The 16,545-nt window shown below is 40.2% G+C and overlaps 1 protein-coding gene across 5 annotated transcripts in view; it reads right to left on the bottom strand.

Annotated features, from left to right (window-relative positions):
- LOC129453373 (poly(rC)-binding protein 4) overlaps nucleotides 1-16,545 on the bottom strand; it is a 92,830-nt gene that overhangs the window by 12,861 nt on the left and 63,424 nt on the right. For 4 of the 5 annotated variants that reach the window (XM_055217600.2, XM_055217604.2, XM_055217603.2 and 1 more), the window contains exons 6-11: nucleotides 9,871-10,002; nucleotides 9,181-9,309; nucleotides 7,998-8,072; nucleotides 2,731-2,802; nucleotides 541-582; nucleotides 339-417 (exon numbers count right to left, since the gene is read on the bottom strand). In XM_055217600.2, the coding sequence (XP_055073575.2) occupies nucleotides 339-417; nucleotides 541-582; nucleotides 2,731-2,802; nucleotides 7,998-8,072; nucleotides 9,181-9,309; nucleotides 9,871-10,002 (529 nt within the window). The remainder of the gene's footprint in view (nucleotides 1-338; nucleotides 418-540; nucleotides 583-2,730; nucleotides 2,803-7,997; nucleotides 8,073-9,180; nucleotides 9,310-9,870; nucleotides 10,003-16,545) is intronic. The other variant, XM_055217602.2, reaches the window with a different exon arrangement.

Below are 16,545 nucleotides of genomic sequence, written 5' to 3'. Positions count from 1 at the left end.
CCAACAATAATGAATGTGAACTTGCACAGATTGTCAGTGAACTACGACTTTATGTAGTAAATGGCGTTCCATCTGAAAGCAGGTAATGGCAATTTACTACTAATCAAAGAACCCGCTTAACTGACATGCAATGTATCGTGCAGCCCTAGTGCGAACTAGACAATGGACAAACTGGTCTCAGATCAGTACTCAGTTTGGTGGGGGTTTATTTGACCCCTGAAACAAAGTGTAAACTCATAACCAGACCTGCCAACAGCAGTTGATCCTAAAAACCAACTGTGTGATTTGTCGTCTTGGATATAAAGATTCTTCAGAGAACTTGGATTGGGAAAACATACCAGACAGGACTTGAGTGGCTGTGGGCTGAGCCATGGGGGCGAGACCCTGCTGCATGGACAACTGGTGCAACTTTGCCAGCTGGGATAAAAACACAAACATATTTAATTCATTTTATCAGACACAGTTCTTCATTCAGACACTTTAAACAAGCTAATACTTTACATATCTCAGATGTTATGCAGTAGATGAGGTTTTTCTTACCTCTGAGTGTGGAATGCCATATTGGTTTTGTACAGTATATGCCTGAGAAAGAAACAGAGATGAGTTTATATATAAACAAAATTAACGAAACATGAATTTCTCAGCACTTTATTTTTCATTGTGAAGCATCTTACAACCACTTTATCTAAATAATTGGGGAAACTGAACAAGGATCATCCCATATTTATAGTGTGTACCAAAAGTGTAAACTATGGCCCTGTTTAAAAGAGTTTTTCCTAAGTTTCACTTATAAACTAAGTGAAGGTGTCTTTAGGCAAATTTAAAGTCACAATGAAACGGAAGTAGCGAATGGCTTTTTTCCCCCTTCGTGACGTATATCCGAGTGAAACGGCTTCTTAAATGAGCTATCGTCTATCGAGAATTGATTGGATTATTGGAAGTTGGGTCATTTTGCTATTTGCTAATTGCTGTAATCTTTCTCCGCGCCCCACCCTCTTGCCATTCCTCGTGACCGGAAGTAAAGAGAGATTGTTTCACATTTTTGATTAAACATTGAGGGCACATGAATTTTTGTATATTAAATATACAAATATATCATGAAAAAAAATGTCTTATTGCACAGAACTTATTTGAGCTTTATTCAAAAGAAAATCTTTGTCTTTATAATAATTCATCAAAATGCAATAACTTTATCTGCTGCTGAAATAATTTTCCTGTATTGCTGACATTAGCGATTTTATTTTTAACTCCTTGCGACTTAACCATCTGGCTTCTTTATGTTAAGTAATACTCACTTTTCTTAATCATCAATTTCAGATGGCCCTACCATACATTATCTCCAAAACAGTAACCAGTTTTTTTTTTGAATAGAGTAAAATGGAATGGCATTTCCCACCCGTTTTAGTTAATTACGAGACATCTATAAGTTACTTATCGGTCTTGTGATTGACTAACCCTATTTGAAATAAAAAAAATATGACAATGCAATTCACACAGTCATAAAGACAGGCCAAATTTAAGAAAATCTTCCAGATTAAAAATAGAAAAAATAGCTGTTGTGGTGTCCGATGTCTGATATGCAATGATGAACGCCCAGCTAGGTTTAAAGAAAATCATCGTTTGATCTGTAGCCGCCCTCCATGTTCACCAAGAGAATTGATGTGCTCGCTTGAAATATTATGTCCTTATACTGATATGTCCCATCACAGCTTTTTGAAAGTGTACAAATGTGAATGCAAAAGATCTTTGAGTCAAAGCCTCGACATCAAAGAGAATAAGAAGCCAAATAGGCAGACGCTATGAAGAACGCTACAGTACGTGCTGTTCCCAGAGGTTCCCTTGCATAACCTCGCTTAAAAGTTTAAACACGTGGAAGAGAGAGAGAAGAACAAGGGAAGGAGAAAATGGAGGATAAAAATCAAAAGATCAGTGATGCAGAAATGGCAGTCCATGTTAAAGAGGAACCCTAGTTTGTGTCTCTGACAGTCGGGTTAATGAACGTGACTGGACACGGCTCGCTATGAGAACACTGTTTGGGGGAATACATGACCCTTTGGTCTCTTTCTCTTTTAAAGTTGTGATTAAACTTTTAAAAATGCAATCTGCTTCCTCCTCTCTTAAATGTCCATCAGTTGTCTTACCCCAATATCACCCAGTGGCTGTTTAGGATTTATAATGAATGTAAATCTGCTCTATAGGTGTATATATATGTATATGTAATGTGTTTAACAAAATTTTTCCTTATTTGGTAAACCATTTCTTTAATACTAAACAGGCCATTAGTAGATTTGTCTTTGTAGTTCAACTGGTAGAGCATTGTGTTAGCAGCACAAAGGTTGTGGGTTTGATTTCCGAGGAACACATACTGATAAAACTTGCATAAATCATAAATATCACGGGACCAAAATTGTGCCTATGGGGGTTACGATACCTCTAAAGTTGGCAAAACTTTACAAAATCAAGTAAAAGTTTGCGGCATCAACAAAAACAGCACAATTTCAGAGGGCTGATAGGAAAGCCATGCACAAATGGAACGAAACAATCTCAAGTCTGAAAAACAGTAATTGCTGTCCTGTCACGCCCTCTCGCTCATGTGGGGAGGACACTGGCCAAGAGGAATGACAAAGGGGAACAGAATTCCCACCTCCATGCAGGGGCGGAAGAGGCAAATAAAGAAAAAGTGGGGGGAGCACGTATCTGTGTTATCCGTCATGGATAAATGATACTCACTTGTTGCAGATCCAGCCCGCCCTGAGCCATCGAGAAAAGCGGGTGAGACGCAAACTCTGACGTTTCGAAAACCTTAGGAAGGCAAATAGGGGACAGAGACACAAACCAAGGCTTCATTCGCATGTCATCACCATTACGAATATTCATATTCGCAGCGCGCACAAACCACTGTTACTGGTGTCATTATCACAAAGCGTGATTTGAATACAGACAAAAAGGCATTAATGAAAGAAGTACATATTAATTTCATTATTAGACATGAATCTTGCTCTGGTCATGACAGATTGGTAAATATATCAAACAGACAATGTATCGTGAGTGCACACGTCAAAGCTTCTGCCACTTCCATTAATTACGCCGTCTACGAATGACTCCAAAGTGATTTTATTGCTGATGAATATTCATGAGTCTGATTAAGCTTAATGTTACTGTTGTTCATGCATAATTGTGCTGATAATGAATGGCCGTGTCAACATGAATAAACATAGCGACCACTCGACTCTCTTCTGAAGATGTGTTAAATAATGATTGCCAGGTAAAACTAAAAAGATTAGACATGTAGGAAAAAATATCTGTGAGGGATCTACAATCTGTAATGAAAATTTCCGCAAGATTGATTTTGCAAACAATGTATGAATCAGAAATATATTTTGTCTTGCGTTTAATGATTAATGCCTATTGAGGATTTTTATATGCAAGTCATTGTTAATTCATAAAAAAAATTAATTCACATTTAATCCAACCATTGTTGCAAGTCGGGTTTGCCAATGATTGACACAAAATTGTGTTATGCTTGTTTTATGAATGAGTTGAAATTACGAAATGTGTTCAAACATTACCATAAAGGTGCAGTGTGTAACTTTAATAAGGATCTCTTGACAGAAATGCACTATCATATTCATAACTATATTATCAGTGGTGTATAAAGACCTTACATAATAAACTGTTACTTTACATACACCGTTTGTCCCTGTACATGGAAGTCGCCATTTTGTGCCGCCATGTTTCTACAGTAGCCCTAAATGGACAAACTGCTCTACAGAGCACATTTTGTTACTAATGTATTTTGTCTTAGACAACAACATGTTTGTCCTGTGGTGGCTACCGTAGCTTCTCTGTTTCGGTAAACGGTGGACTGAGCCGTTGGTTGCAATTCACAATCTCACTGCTAGATGCCGCTAAATTCTACACACTGCACCTTTGAACTAATAAATAGAGCTAAATTTAATGAACTCATTTAAGGACATGTAAAGTACATGTTTTGTGGGGACTCGTTCATAAAGTGTGCATAAGTACAGATTTGATCGTAGAGTGTGCATACGCCAAAATCCATGGCAACGTTCATTTTTATAAAAACGATGGTGGAAAATGTATTCGCACCATTTCAAGGTCTGAACGGACGTATGCACTTGCTTGTCCGAGTGCAGCAGATTTTTTTTAAATACAAGCTGTTCTCCGCTCATAAAGGATTTGGGCTTTGATGTGCTCTTATTTGTCAGTGGCATTAATTAGGCTTTGTTTGCAAGGCGATGATCTATAAACCTATGCACTTTGAGAAGTGATCGTAAGATAAATTTTAGGACCGTTTCTATGCAGCATTTTATAACTGAGGCCCATGGCCTTTATATTTGTAATACTCAACGTTGTTTTCAGTCCTTCCATATCAAACGAGAACAGACACTACAGACAAGCTTGAGAAATATTTCCTAAAACACTGTCTGCCCCCCCCCCACCAACACTCTTCATTGATGGACAGAATCGCTTTATTAAAGTAAATAAAGGCAGTGTGCTGTCAGCTGTGTGTAGCCGTGAGGCTGTACTATATTATTGTAGCTCTGTGCTATATTACAGTAGCTCTGCGCTATATCACTGTAGCTCTGCGCTATATCACTGTAGCTCTGCGCTATATCACTGTAGCTCTGCGCTATATCACTGTAGCTCTGCGCTATATCACTGTAGCTCTGCGCTATATCACTGTAGCTCTGCGCTATATCACTGTAGCTCTGCGCTATATCAGTGTAGCTCTGCGCTATATCACTGTAGCTCTGCGCTATATCACTGTAGCTCTGCGCTATATCACTGTAGCTCTGCGCTATATCACTGTAGCTCTGCGCTATATCACTGTAGCTCTGCGCTATATCACTGTAGCTCTGCGCTATATCAGTGTAGCTCTGTGCTATATTACAGTAGCTCTGCGCTATATCACTGTAGCTCTGCGCTATATCACTGTAGCTCTGCGCTATATCAGTGTAGCTCTGCGCTATATCACTGTAGCTCTGCGCTATATCACTGTAGCTCTGCGCTATATCACTGTAGCTCTGCGCTATATCACTGTAGCTCTGCGCTATATCACTGTAGCTCTGCGCTATATCATTGTAGCTCTGCGCTATGTCACTGTAGCTCTGCGCTATATCACTGTAGCTCTGCGCTATATCACTGTAGCTCTGCGCTATATCACTGTAGCTCTGCGCTATATCATTGTAGCTCTGCGCTATGTCACTGTAGCTCTGCGCTATATCACTGTAGCTCTGCGCTATATTACAGTAGCTCTGCGCTATATCACTGTAGCTCTGCGCTATATCACTGTAGCTCTGCGCTATATCACTGTAGCTCTGCGCTATATCACTGTAGCTCTGCGCTATATTACTGTAACTCTGCGTTATATCACTGTAGCTCTGCGCTATATCACTGTAGCTCTGCGCTATATCACTGTAGCTCTGCGCTATATCACTGTAGCTCTGCGCTATATCATTGTAGCTCTGCGCTATGTCACTGTAGCTCTGCGCTATATCACTGTAGCTCTGCGCTATATTATTGTAGCTCTGCGCTATATCACTGTAGCTCTGCGCTATATTACAGTAGCTCTGCGTTAAATTACTGTAGCTCTGCGCTATATCACTGTAGCTCTGCGCTATATCACTGTAGCTCTGCGCTATATCACTGTAGCTCTGCGCTATATCACTGTAGCTCTGCGCTATATCACTGTAGCTCTGCGCTATATCACTGTAGCTCTGCGCTATATCACTGTAGCTCTGCGCTATATCATTGTAGCTCTGCGCTATGTCACTGTAGCTCTGCGCTATATCACTGTAGCTCTGCGCTATATTATTGTAGCTCTGCGCTATATCACTGTAGCTCTGCGCTATATCACTGTAGCTCTGCGCTATATCACTGTAGCTCTGCGCTATATCACTGTAGCTCTGCGCTATATCACTGTAGCTCTGCGCTATATCACTGTAGCTCTGCGCTATATCACTGTAGCTCTGCGCTATATCACTGTAGCTCTGCGCTATATCACTGTAGCTCTGCGCTATATCACTGTAGCTCTGCGCTATATCACTGTAGCTCTGCGCTATATCACTGTAGCTCTGCGCTATATCACTGTAGCTCTGCGCTATATCACTGTAGCTCTGCGCTATATCACTGTAGCTCTGCGCTATATCACTGTAGCTCTGCGCTATATCACTGTAGCTCTGCGCTATATCACTGTAGCTCTGCGCTATATCACTGTAGCTCTGCGCTATATCACTGTAGCTCTGCGCTATATCACTGTAGCTCTGCGCTATATCACTGTAGCTCTGCGCTATATCACTGTAGCTCTGCGCTATATCACTGTAGCTCTGCGCTATATCACTGTAGCTCTGCGCTATATCAGTGTAGCTCTGTGCTATATTACAGTAGCTCTGCGCTATATCACTGTAGCTCTGCGCTATATCACTGTAGCTCTGCGCTATATCAGTGTAGCTCTGCGCTATATCACTGTAGCTCTGCGCTATATCAGTGTAGCTCTGCGCTATATCAGTGTAGCTCTGCGCTATATCACTGTAGCTCTGCGCTATATCACTGTAGCTCTGCGCTATATCACTGTAGCTCTGCGCTATATCACTGTAGCTCTGCGCTATATCACTGTAGCTCTGCGCTATATCACTGTAGCTCTGCGCTATATCAGTGTAGCTCTGCGCTATATCACTGTAGCTCTGCGCTATATCACTGTAGCTCTGCGCTATATCACTGTAGCTCTGCGCTATATCACTGTAGCTCTGCGCTATATCACTGTAGCTCTGCGCTATATCACTGTAGCTCTGCGCTATATCACTGTAGCTCTGCGCTATATCACTGTAGCTCTGCGCTATATCACTGTAGCTCTGCGCTACATCACTGTAGCTCTGCGCTATATCACTGTAGCTCTGCGCTATATCACTGTAGCTCTGCGCTATATCAGTGTAGCTCTGCGCTATATCACTGTAGCTCTGCGCTATATCACTGTAGCTCTGCGCTATATCACTGTAGCTCTGCGCTATATCACTGTAGCTCTGCGCTATATCACTGTAGCTCTGCGCTATATCACTGTAGCTCTGCGCTATATCACTGTAGCTCTGCGCTATATCACTGTAGCTCTGCGCTATATCACTGTAGCTCTGCGCTACATCACTGTAGCTCTGCGCTATATCACTGTAGCTCTGCGCTATATCACTGTAGCTCTGCGCTATATCAGTGTAGCTCTGTGCTATATTACAGTAGCTCTGCGCTATATCACTGTAGCTCTGCGCTATATCACTGTAGCTCTGCGCTATATCAGTGTAGCTCTGCGCTATATCACTGTAGCTCTGCGCTATATCAGTGTAGCTCTGCGCTATATCACTGTAGCTCTGCGCTATATCACTGTAGCTCTGCGCTATATCACTGTAGCTCTGCGCTATATCACTGTAGCTCTGCGCTATATCATTGTAGCTCTGCGCTATTTCACTGTAGCTCTGCGCTATATCACGGTATCTCTGAGATATATTACAGTAGATCTGCGCTATATCACTGTAGCTCTGCGCTATATCACTGTAGCTCTGCGCTATATCACTGTAGCTCTGCGCTATATCACTGTAGCTCTGCGCTATATCACTGTAGCTCTGCGCTATATCACTGTAGCTCTGCGCTATATCACTGTAGCTCTGAGTAAATCGTGGGGTAATTTTGATATTTGGCTGGGGTATCACTTTAAAAGTACAATAATCATCCGGGCGCATACTATTATGCAATATTTTCTCTATATTGTCTCTGTTTCCACTGGATAATAACTAGAAGGTCTAAACAGATCAAATTTTGACACTTGCAAAATGACAGTGCACAGTCAGTCCTAAAGATTAGATTTAGGAACAAAAATCGTATTAGTGTGAAGACCTTGACAATTAATGATGAGTGTTATGAGAAGAGAAAGTGAACACTTGCTATTTTTGGTGACAAATTCACGTTTTTTGTTATGTTGAAGTTTTTACCTGATTTCCAGCTAGAAGAACCGCACTTGGAGCGGGACTGGGGCGGTACGGGATTGTAGCACCCTTCGGAGGAGACTGTAAACGAAAAGTTAAGCAATTAATACTCTTTTAAGAGAAACACCTTAAAGTTTCAAACTGCGAGCATCATATTGATAGAAGCCGAGTTTTCTCCGTACCCGAGGAATCAGCAGCAAGTCAATTAAACATATTATCTTAATGAGTGGAAATACTGACGCAGCGCACAAAAGCAACACATTTATCGATTAGTTGCATCACTTAAAAGCACACCATTATCCTCTTACAGGAAGTCATTTGGTGGATTGTTTCAGAATGCTTTTGAGAGCATTAATGCTTGCTCATGATATTCTCAGATGGAAAATTTGCGATTAGAGGAAGGGTTTCCAAACGTGAACAGGAATGAAGTGCACTCCGAGCCTGTTTTATTCGACTTACGTCACTATGATGGAGCCAATTATTACAATCCAGATTGTATCACAAACAGCATTTAAAGTGAAATCACTGCTTCTCTGGACGACCTAAAAGTCTGGAGGACATTATCTTACATGAATAAAATAGATAATAAGTAATTTTTTGGATAAATTGAAGATAAAACACAAGATGAAGAGTTCAGATCAGGACTGATGTGAAGAAGACTCACAGCTCAGCAACTAAACAAAAAGATTCTTTTAAAATATTCATTGGGTGACTTTGCATAATTTGCATCTCTGGATCAGCCGAGGATCCTAAAATGGGGCACGTAGCCGTCACCACCGCCCCACTCTTCTGATCGTTCAACAATAAAACAGAGAGAGCAGGATGTGTGCGGTGCAATCCCACCGATTAAAAAGTAAAATCTTTTCCTGAAACATTAAAGAAAACCATTTGCGAGCAAATTCATTTCACGCTCTTGGACATCTGAGTAACCACGTTCGCTAATCATTGCTGTACTGATTTTTAATACGTAGTTAGTTAGATCAAGCATCTAACTAAAAAGTATTTGACAGCTGCAAACAGCCATAAAAATGGCTAACAACTATAAAAGTACGCTGTCTTTGAAGTATGGAAGCCTTTGAGGACTATCACACAATAGTCATCCGCTACTAAGTGAATGCATGCATATCAATTCTGCAAATGGATCTGCTATTGCTTAATAGCTCAATAAAAGTCTCAAGAGTTGAATCACCTCCAGTATTACAGTGCAGATGAGTTTGACACACTGGATGATGGCGTCCTGACTGCCGGATATCGTCACTCCTCTCTCTGTGGAGTTAGGGAGCAGATCTCCAGCCACCTGGACCTGAGCTCCTGTTTTCTGAGACATGGGAAGAACAAGCTGTTAGTGTTCCTGTAGGAGAGCGTACCATCTAATGTAGATGTTAGTACACTTATACAAAGGTGTGTTGCTACATTTTGCTCATTATAGGCAACATTTGTTCCCAACGTATGGTTAGGTTGGAGCACACTCGAAAGCAAAGTGTTTCTGTGAAAACCCTTGTAGCCTAATAGCTGCTTTAAGAAACCCCATGAAGCGAACAGGAAGGACTACAAACACTGTGAGTTCTAACTTAAAAGCCTCCATTTCCAAACTTTCTTGCTTTGATTAGCTTAACGCACTTGCTATTCCCCCAACTCGAGCAACCCTCCCCTTCCCCGCTCCCTCTGCAAGTGCATTACAGAATGCTGTGAACTTAGCGTGACGGACCATTCAACATTACCTCATGACAGCCCAGAGACCATAAATGTAAAATAAATGGGCTTTTACTGGCATCCAAAGCCATGAAATATGCATCGGCGAAAGCAGTCCCAACATAGACGTCCTTTGGAGCAGAAGGAGAAACATAGGAATATGGAAAGCCGGTATATTGGCACTCACCTCTCTGATCTCTTTGATTTTGGATCCGCCCTTGCCGATGAGCGAACCGCACTGGCTGGCCGGGATAACCAGCCGTAGTGTGACCGGAGGCTTACTGGTGACTGTGCCGTTCGCCACAAGTGCAGCCAAGTCCTTGAGGGCCAAACACAGAATGGATATTGTGTTAAATGAAAGTTTACCCCAAGTTGACCCCAGGTTACTTGAATAAAAAATGTAATGTTTTTAACATGGGGTTCTTGTTAGATTTATGATAAAGGGATCCCTAATGATAAAGTATTTAGCTTTGGTGGTAGCTACCAAACACATGCCTGATCTTCTTGGGAATCCTTGGCCAACTAGAAACCAGCTTCCATAAACTGGACAGCAGGGTAAAACATGATTAAGCGTTGACCTTTTTCAAAAACAAAATGGATCCATTTCTGCTGTATTCCACATGAGTGACACAAGAGGCAATTATTTTTTCTGGCAGTAAAATACTTTGTTCAAAACTCAACGCACATATTTGTCTCAGTTGAGACTGTGAAGGCGGTGCAACACTGTCCAAGCAAATCCGGTCACTCCCGTTTAAATACAAGAACTGTTCGCAAGAACTGTGAACTCCTTTGATGCAAAAGTGGTATTTTTAGACCCTTGTGGCTTTTGGGCACAATCTAATGAAATGTTATTTACCCAAGCTACTTTAATCAATTTCCCCATTCAGAATCAATGCACCCTGCTTAACAAAAGGTTACTGTTGATTGAACACAAGTCGCATCCCATTTGAAGACACCTATTGATTTTCATGACCAGATTAAATGATATTAACCAACCTGTCAACCTCACAAGTCATCTCTATCAAGTTGTGACATGTACTCGCGTGGTGGATTATGCTGAAGGAACCGTTAACCCAACAGTATACTGAAGGTCAAGGAACCATGGCCCCTCTGAATGACCAAGGATCACCCAAGAGGCCATATGAACCAATCCTGTTTTGCTTTGTGCTGTGTCATGTTTAGGGACGAAGAAAGTCTCCACAACCAGTAAATCATTCATTCACGGACGTCTAACGCTGAAGAACGCAACACACGTCAAGCAGAAATCCTGTACATTTCAACCAATCAGAGGATGACTTTCGAGCTGTTTTTTAACAGTGTGCATTATGCATCCAACATTCAGGCAACGGTCTGTGGGCGTGACGTCTGAGCCCGAGATGACTCTTTTCCATACATTGCAAGTGGATGGGAACTCCAAAAGCACAAACTAACCATTATCGAAGTAGTATGGATACAGAAAAAATGTATTCGTTATTCTCTAAAAATCTTCCATGACATTCATTCATTTTAAAAGAGCATTGATGAAATAAATGATGAACTGTTCCTTTAAAAATCTTGAAACCTTAATGTGATTTCTGAAAATAGCCTCATATCAGCAAAAAACGGACTTGTGTTCCACCCTCATATTCTTGCCACTAAGAGAAGTCAGTTTCGACGTCCATTATTCACCCGGTGCACTTTCACAGGCTTTTTCTTTAATTAAACCAGGTAATAAATATCAGACCGAATCGCGGCCACCACCGCTGCAATCAATTAGGGGGTAAAGAAGAAATCTGCCCGGGTTTGAAATGTAAATAGTGTGCGCTGTCTCCCTGCCCATCAACTCGACCGCACCTACGTGAGCCGAATATATATACACAGAGCGACGTCTCGGCAAGTAGTGCCTCCTCTTGTTTAGTGTTTCCATTAGCACTGGGGGTTTGAGAGACGCTGCTTTTGTGTTCTTTCAATGTCTTATACTGAAACCTCCAGAGAATGAAGAGGAGGTGGAAAAGAGAAAGTTCTCGTTGATGTTACAGCATTTCAGAGAAGAGGAAAGAAACAACCGAATGCCTGACAAAATCTCAAGACTTTTTTTTCGTTCCAACACTTGCTCTTTTTTGGTCAAAGGAATAATGGTGTTGGAAAAGCGACTTTGAAACTATAGGTAGAAGTTAGTCAATAGCTGAACTGAAGTCAATAGATTATTTTTTAAGTAGTACTTCACTACAAACTACACTAAAGCTGGAAGCTACACAAAAATCACAAAATAATGTGTTTATTTACATGAACCAAACCGAATCATAAAAAAAACACTTCCACCATCTGTACACTCTCAGACAAAAAGGTACTACAGTTGTCACTGAGACAGCATCTTTTAAAAAGGTCCTAATATGTATCATTTTGGTACATATATGTACCTCAGAGCCAGAGGCAAATTTCAAATCAATTCTTTCTTTTTCGACATCACCAGCTCGGAACCAGGAAAAGTGGTTCTTAAGTAGCACCAAAACATTGCTGGTCTAGAATTAAGAACTGATTGCATCAGGGGCGTTGTGCACACCAAAGCTTTACAACGTGGCTAAAAATGGCAACTTTTTTCAGGTGCTTCCCTCACAAAAATTAACCATGGTTTTACTACAGTTAAAACAAAAAAAAAAACATGGTAAGTGTAGTAAAACCATGTTTTTGCTGATAGTAATCAATACTCCAAAAACATGGTTACGTCACTTTTACCACAAAAAACATGGTTAATTTTCGTAAGGGTTTGGTTGTTATGATATTTCTGCTTTGTTTATCAGTCGTTGAACGATGCGGCAGTTGGTTATTGTGATATTTGTCCCACCCCTCCACCACTGTGATTGGACGGCCGAGTGAGAGTGACATTGACGAGCTGAGATTTTCACTCACAGTTCAATATTTTTCAACTCTCGCTGTTCAGCGCTGAGCAAGGAAAAACGGAGAGCGCGGACAAAATGCCAGCTAATGGCTTTTTTGAAAAGCGCAGCGCTTCCATCGGAAACTATTGAAGACATACGTCGCCGGCCGGCGTAAACGCTTTGGTGTGCACACTTGCTTACTGTGTCACGATACTAGGAGGGTAGCTACATGCTAAGGCTAATGTTCTGTGTAAATTATAAAATATGTTATGCCCGTACCGTTATTCTCAATACATTAATAAATGTTCATATAAATTATACAAAGCAAATGCCGCTGAGCGCTTGCTATGATACTTCTGCTTTGTTTATCAGTTGTTGAACGGTGCGGCGGTTGGCTATTGTGATATTTGTCCCACCCCTCCACCACTGTGATTGGACGGCCGAGTGAGAGTGACATTGACGAGCTGAGCTTTTCACCCACAGTTAAATATTTTTCAACTGTCTGCGTTCAGCGCTAAGCGAGAAAAACTTCCTAGCGCTGGCGCTCAGTGCCGAAATAAACGCCAGCTGTTGGCTTTTTTGAAAAGCGCCGCGCTTCCATTGGAAACAATTGAAGACATACGTTGTCCGCCGGCGGACACGCTTTGGTGTGCATGCTCTCTTACTGTGTAACGATACAAGGAGGGTAGCTACATGCTAAGGCTAACGTTGTTCTGTGTAAATTATAAAATATGTTATGCCCGTATAATTATTCTCGATCGCAAACTCAGTTTATATATAATACCGTATTTTTCGGTCTATAAGCCGTTTTTTTATATCTTGGCTTGTGCTGCGTTTTATAGTCAGGTGCGCCATGTAAGTCAGTATGAATTCATTTTGACACTTATGAGGCAAGAGACATCATTCCAGTCTACAGGCGAGAGAGGCCCCCATATGCTGATTCTGGATTTATGTAATTCAATAGATTCAAGAATGACGAGTATGCAAACTTCACGCTAGTTGGATTGTTCAGTTAATTTAGACTATTCAACCTTCTAGGTAAGTTCTGTATGTTATGGTTTATCGTTTAAATAACTGATAATATTACTTTAATGTACAGACATCTATTCAGCCATCTGTTCTGTCTGCTATTGTTTAGTTGAATAACTTGCCTTTCCAGATTAAATGTCTGTTCTTCGGCTTGGATGTTGTGAAATAATTTTCTAAATAAACGCGGCGTATAGTCCACTGTGACTTATATATGTTATTTCGTCTAAATTACGAATTTTTGAATGATGCGGCTTATAGTCAGGAAAGTACGGTATATATTACGTCGAGCTGCATGTACAAGTTGTATTTGCTGCATTTGGATGCTAATGTAGGTAAGCAAAGTAATGACCATAAATAATGTTTAAATAAAGCAGTAGGTTTTAACCAGCATACGGTACTTTCTTGTGGAAATGGGGCATAAGGTACCAATGTGTACCCTTTGAAGTACCAATTTGCACCTTTTAGGTACAAAAGTGTACTTTTTGAAAAGGTACCACCCCAGCAACCAACGTAAAGTTTGTTTTCAGAATGTAGCTAGTAATTGAAATGCACTACTAAAATGAATTTAACTTACGGACAGTTCACTTCGTTTGTTAAACCGGAAAAATATGAAAGACTAGTGAGAAAGGGGTGTCTGTTCTCCTTATTCTCAATCATAATATACAATATCACATGAAACTCTTTCACCTCTTCCCTCACATATCATTTAACAACTTGATATTAAAATCCCAATTAAGATATTGCCCTCAACAGATTGACTTTGTCTGAGGTTTAATAAGAGGGCACAGAATTTATTACACTTTGTAAGATCCCTTGGTCAGATGAAACTGAAATGTGAAGCTGACAGTTTTAATAACACATAGGAAAAGGTTGAAAGGATACTGGTGGCAGAGTTGGGTGTATCGTATTGTTATTTTTCTTGGTTGTCATTCAAAGGCTTTTGTTCTGTTGAACCTGCGAGTTTTTTGTGTCTAGAGTTTCAAAAATGTTTCATTTTTGGAGATCTTTCTTTTGGTCGATTTATTTATAACAGAAGAAGAATGGGAACTGGGAATGATTTTATTATTAGTGTTTATAGAATGCAATGCAACTTTTTAGGTGATTTTCTCAATATTTCGATTTTTGCATCCTCAATATTGTCAAATAGTTGTAAATATTGTCATATCCTAACAAACGCATCAATGGAAGCTTATTTATTCAACTTTCAAATGATGTATAAATCTAAAAAAAAAAAAAATAAATAAATGGCTTTGTGGTCCACAATATGGGTATATAAAAGTATATACAGTGTAATATTTATAATTTTTTAATTTCCTAATTTTGTGTTTAGTGCATTTCTCGGCACAAATGTTGTTTTTTTCTCCCTATGTAATGACTTGCACTAGAGTCCAAGCACACAGTCTTAGTTTCATGACATGTCTCATGGTTCATTTATAGCTTAAAAAGAACAACTCCAGTGTTCTCCACTCCCTTTAAAATCCCAAAAGCCTCCGTTCTTGTTCGATTGTGCCACAGATCGACAAAACCACATCGATTTACCCCTCCATGTTTACTACATCTACAGTAACGTTCGGCATCAAAGTTGTGTCAGACCTCAACATTCATCCAGTAATCCTCTTCACATGCTCAGCATAGGTGAAAGTCCATCATGCCTTCAGGATTTCTATATCGGCCGCTCCTTTATGGGTATAAGGAAGCGGGCACCGGGTGTGGGAGATTCCTAACAGATGTTTAATGAATGGCACCCTGCCTGCCCTGAACGGATATGAAGTATATAATGGATTTAGCATGAGTAAGAAGATTCATTATTACTTGGTAGGGGATGAGATGACATGCTGCAGGCAGACAGATACACATCATTGACTGGCGGTTATATAACTGTACTGATGTCATTAAAAATGCTAATTTAAGTTGCAATAAGCAAGGCTGTGTATTTAAAATGTTTTGATCACTGCCTGTTAAATTTGCATTGTGTAACTTTAATAAGGATCTCTTGACAGAAATGCAATATAATCTACATAACTATATTATCAGTGGTGTTGTTTTTATTACCTTAGAATGAGTCGTCGTCGTCATGTTTCTACAGTAGCCCTAAATGGACAAACTAGAGCGGGTGATTCTAGCGAAAATGTTCATTAATGCAATGTGTCCATGACTGGATTTGGGTTCTTTGACATGGAAATATTTATAATTAAAAAAATCTAAAAAATAAAAAGCTTCAGTGCATGTTATACTATAAACATTTACAGTAAAGAAACATGTGGGATTTGGTGATCATTGACAAATGTAGAGACAATAATAAGGAATATAAATGTGTCCAAGACCAATTTCCTCATCCTCCGCAACAATTTTGTTTAAGCCCTCAAGGAACATTTTCAAAAAAAAAAAAAAAAATTTGTTGTAAGGGACATAATTGACTGTGACACTCAAGATTGCTATCAGGTAAGCAGTTCTTATTTTTCTCTCCAGATAAAAGTTGAAGGGCTCTATCTTACACCCGGCGCAATGCAGCGCAATGCGCGACGCAAGTGTCTTTCGCTAGTTTCCACCCTAATTTTCACGTTTAGCGCCGCGTTGTTTAAATAGCAAATGCATTTGCGCCCCCTTTTGCGCCCATGGGCGTTCTGGTCTGAAAATGAGGTGTGTTCAGGCGCATTGTTGGCGCGTTGCTATTTTGAGGCAACTAAAATAGACTACGCCATTGACCAACAAAAACCTGGTCTAAAGTCTAAAGTCAATGGCGCAATGTGTTTTATGTTATTTAAAGAGCGCATTAGTAAAATGCGCCTATAAACGGGAGGACAACGCGGGTTTGCTTATCACAAAGTACATGAATGCGCAGCAGCACAAAAATGCTTTTAAATATGAAAGATTAAAGGATTGAATGTAAAAGATTATTATTGAGTCTCTTGGACATAATTGAGGACTTATTATGAGACGTTAGAAGGCGCAAAGAGCTGCTTCACCTGTAAATA

This window comes from Misgurnus anguillicaudatus, chromosome 23 (assembly GCF_027580225.2).
Source record: "Misgurnus anguillicaudatus chromosome 23, ASM2758022v2, whole genome shotgun sequence".
Classification (NCBI taxonomy): Eukaryota; Metazoa; Chordata; class Actinopteri; order Cypriniformes; family Cobitidae; genus Misgurnus; species Misgurnus anguillicaudatus.
Note: the sequence above shows the minus strand (reverse complement) of the source record. Positions and strands in the feature narration are given on the sequence as shown.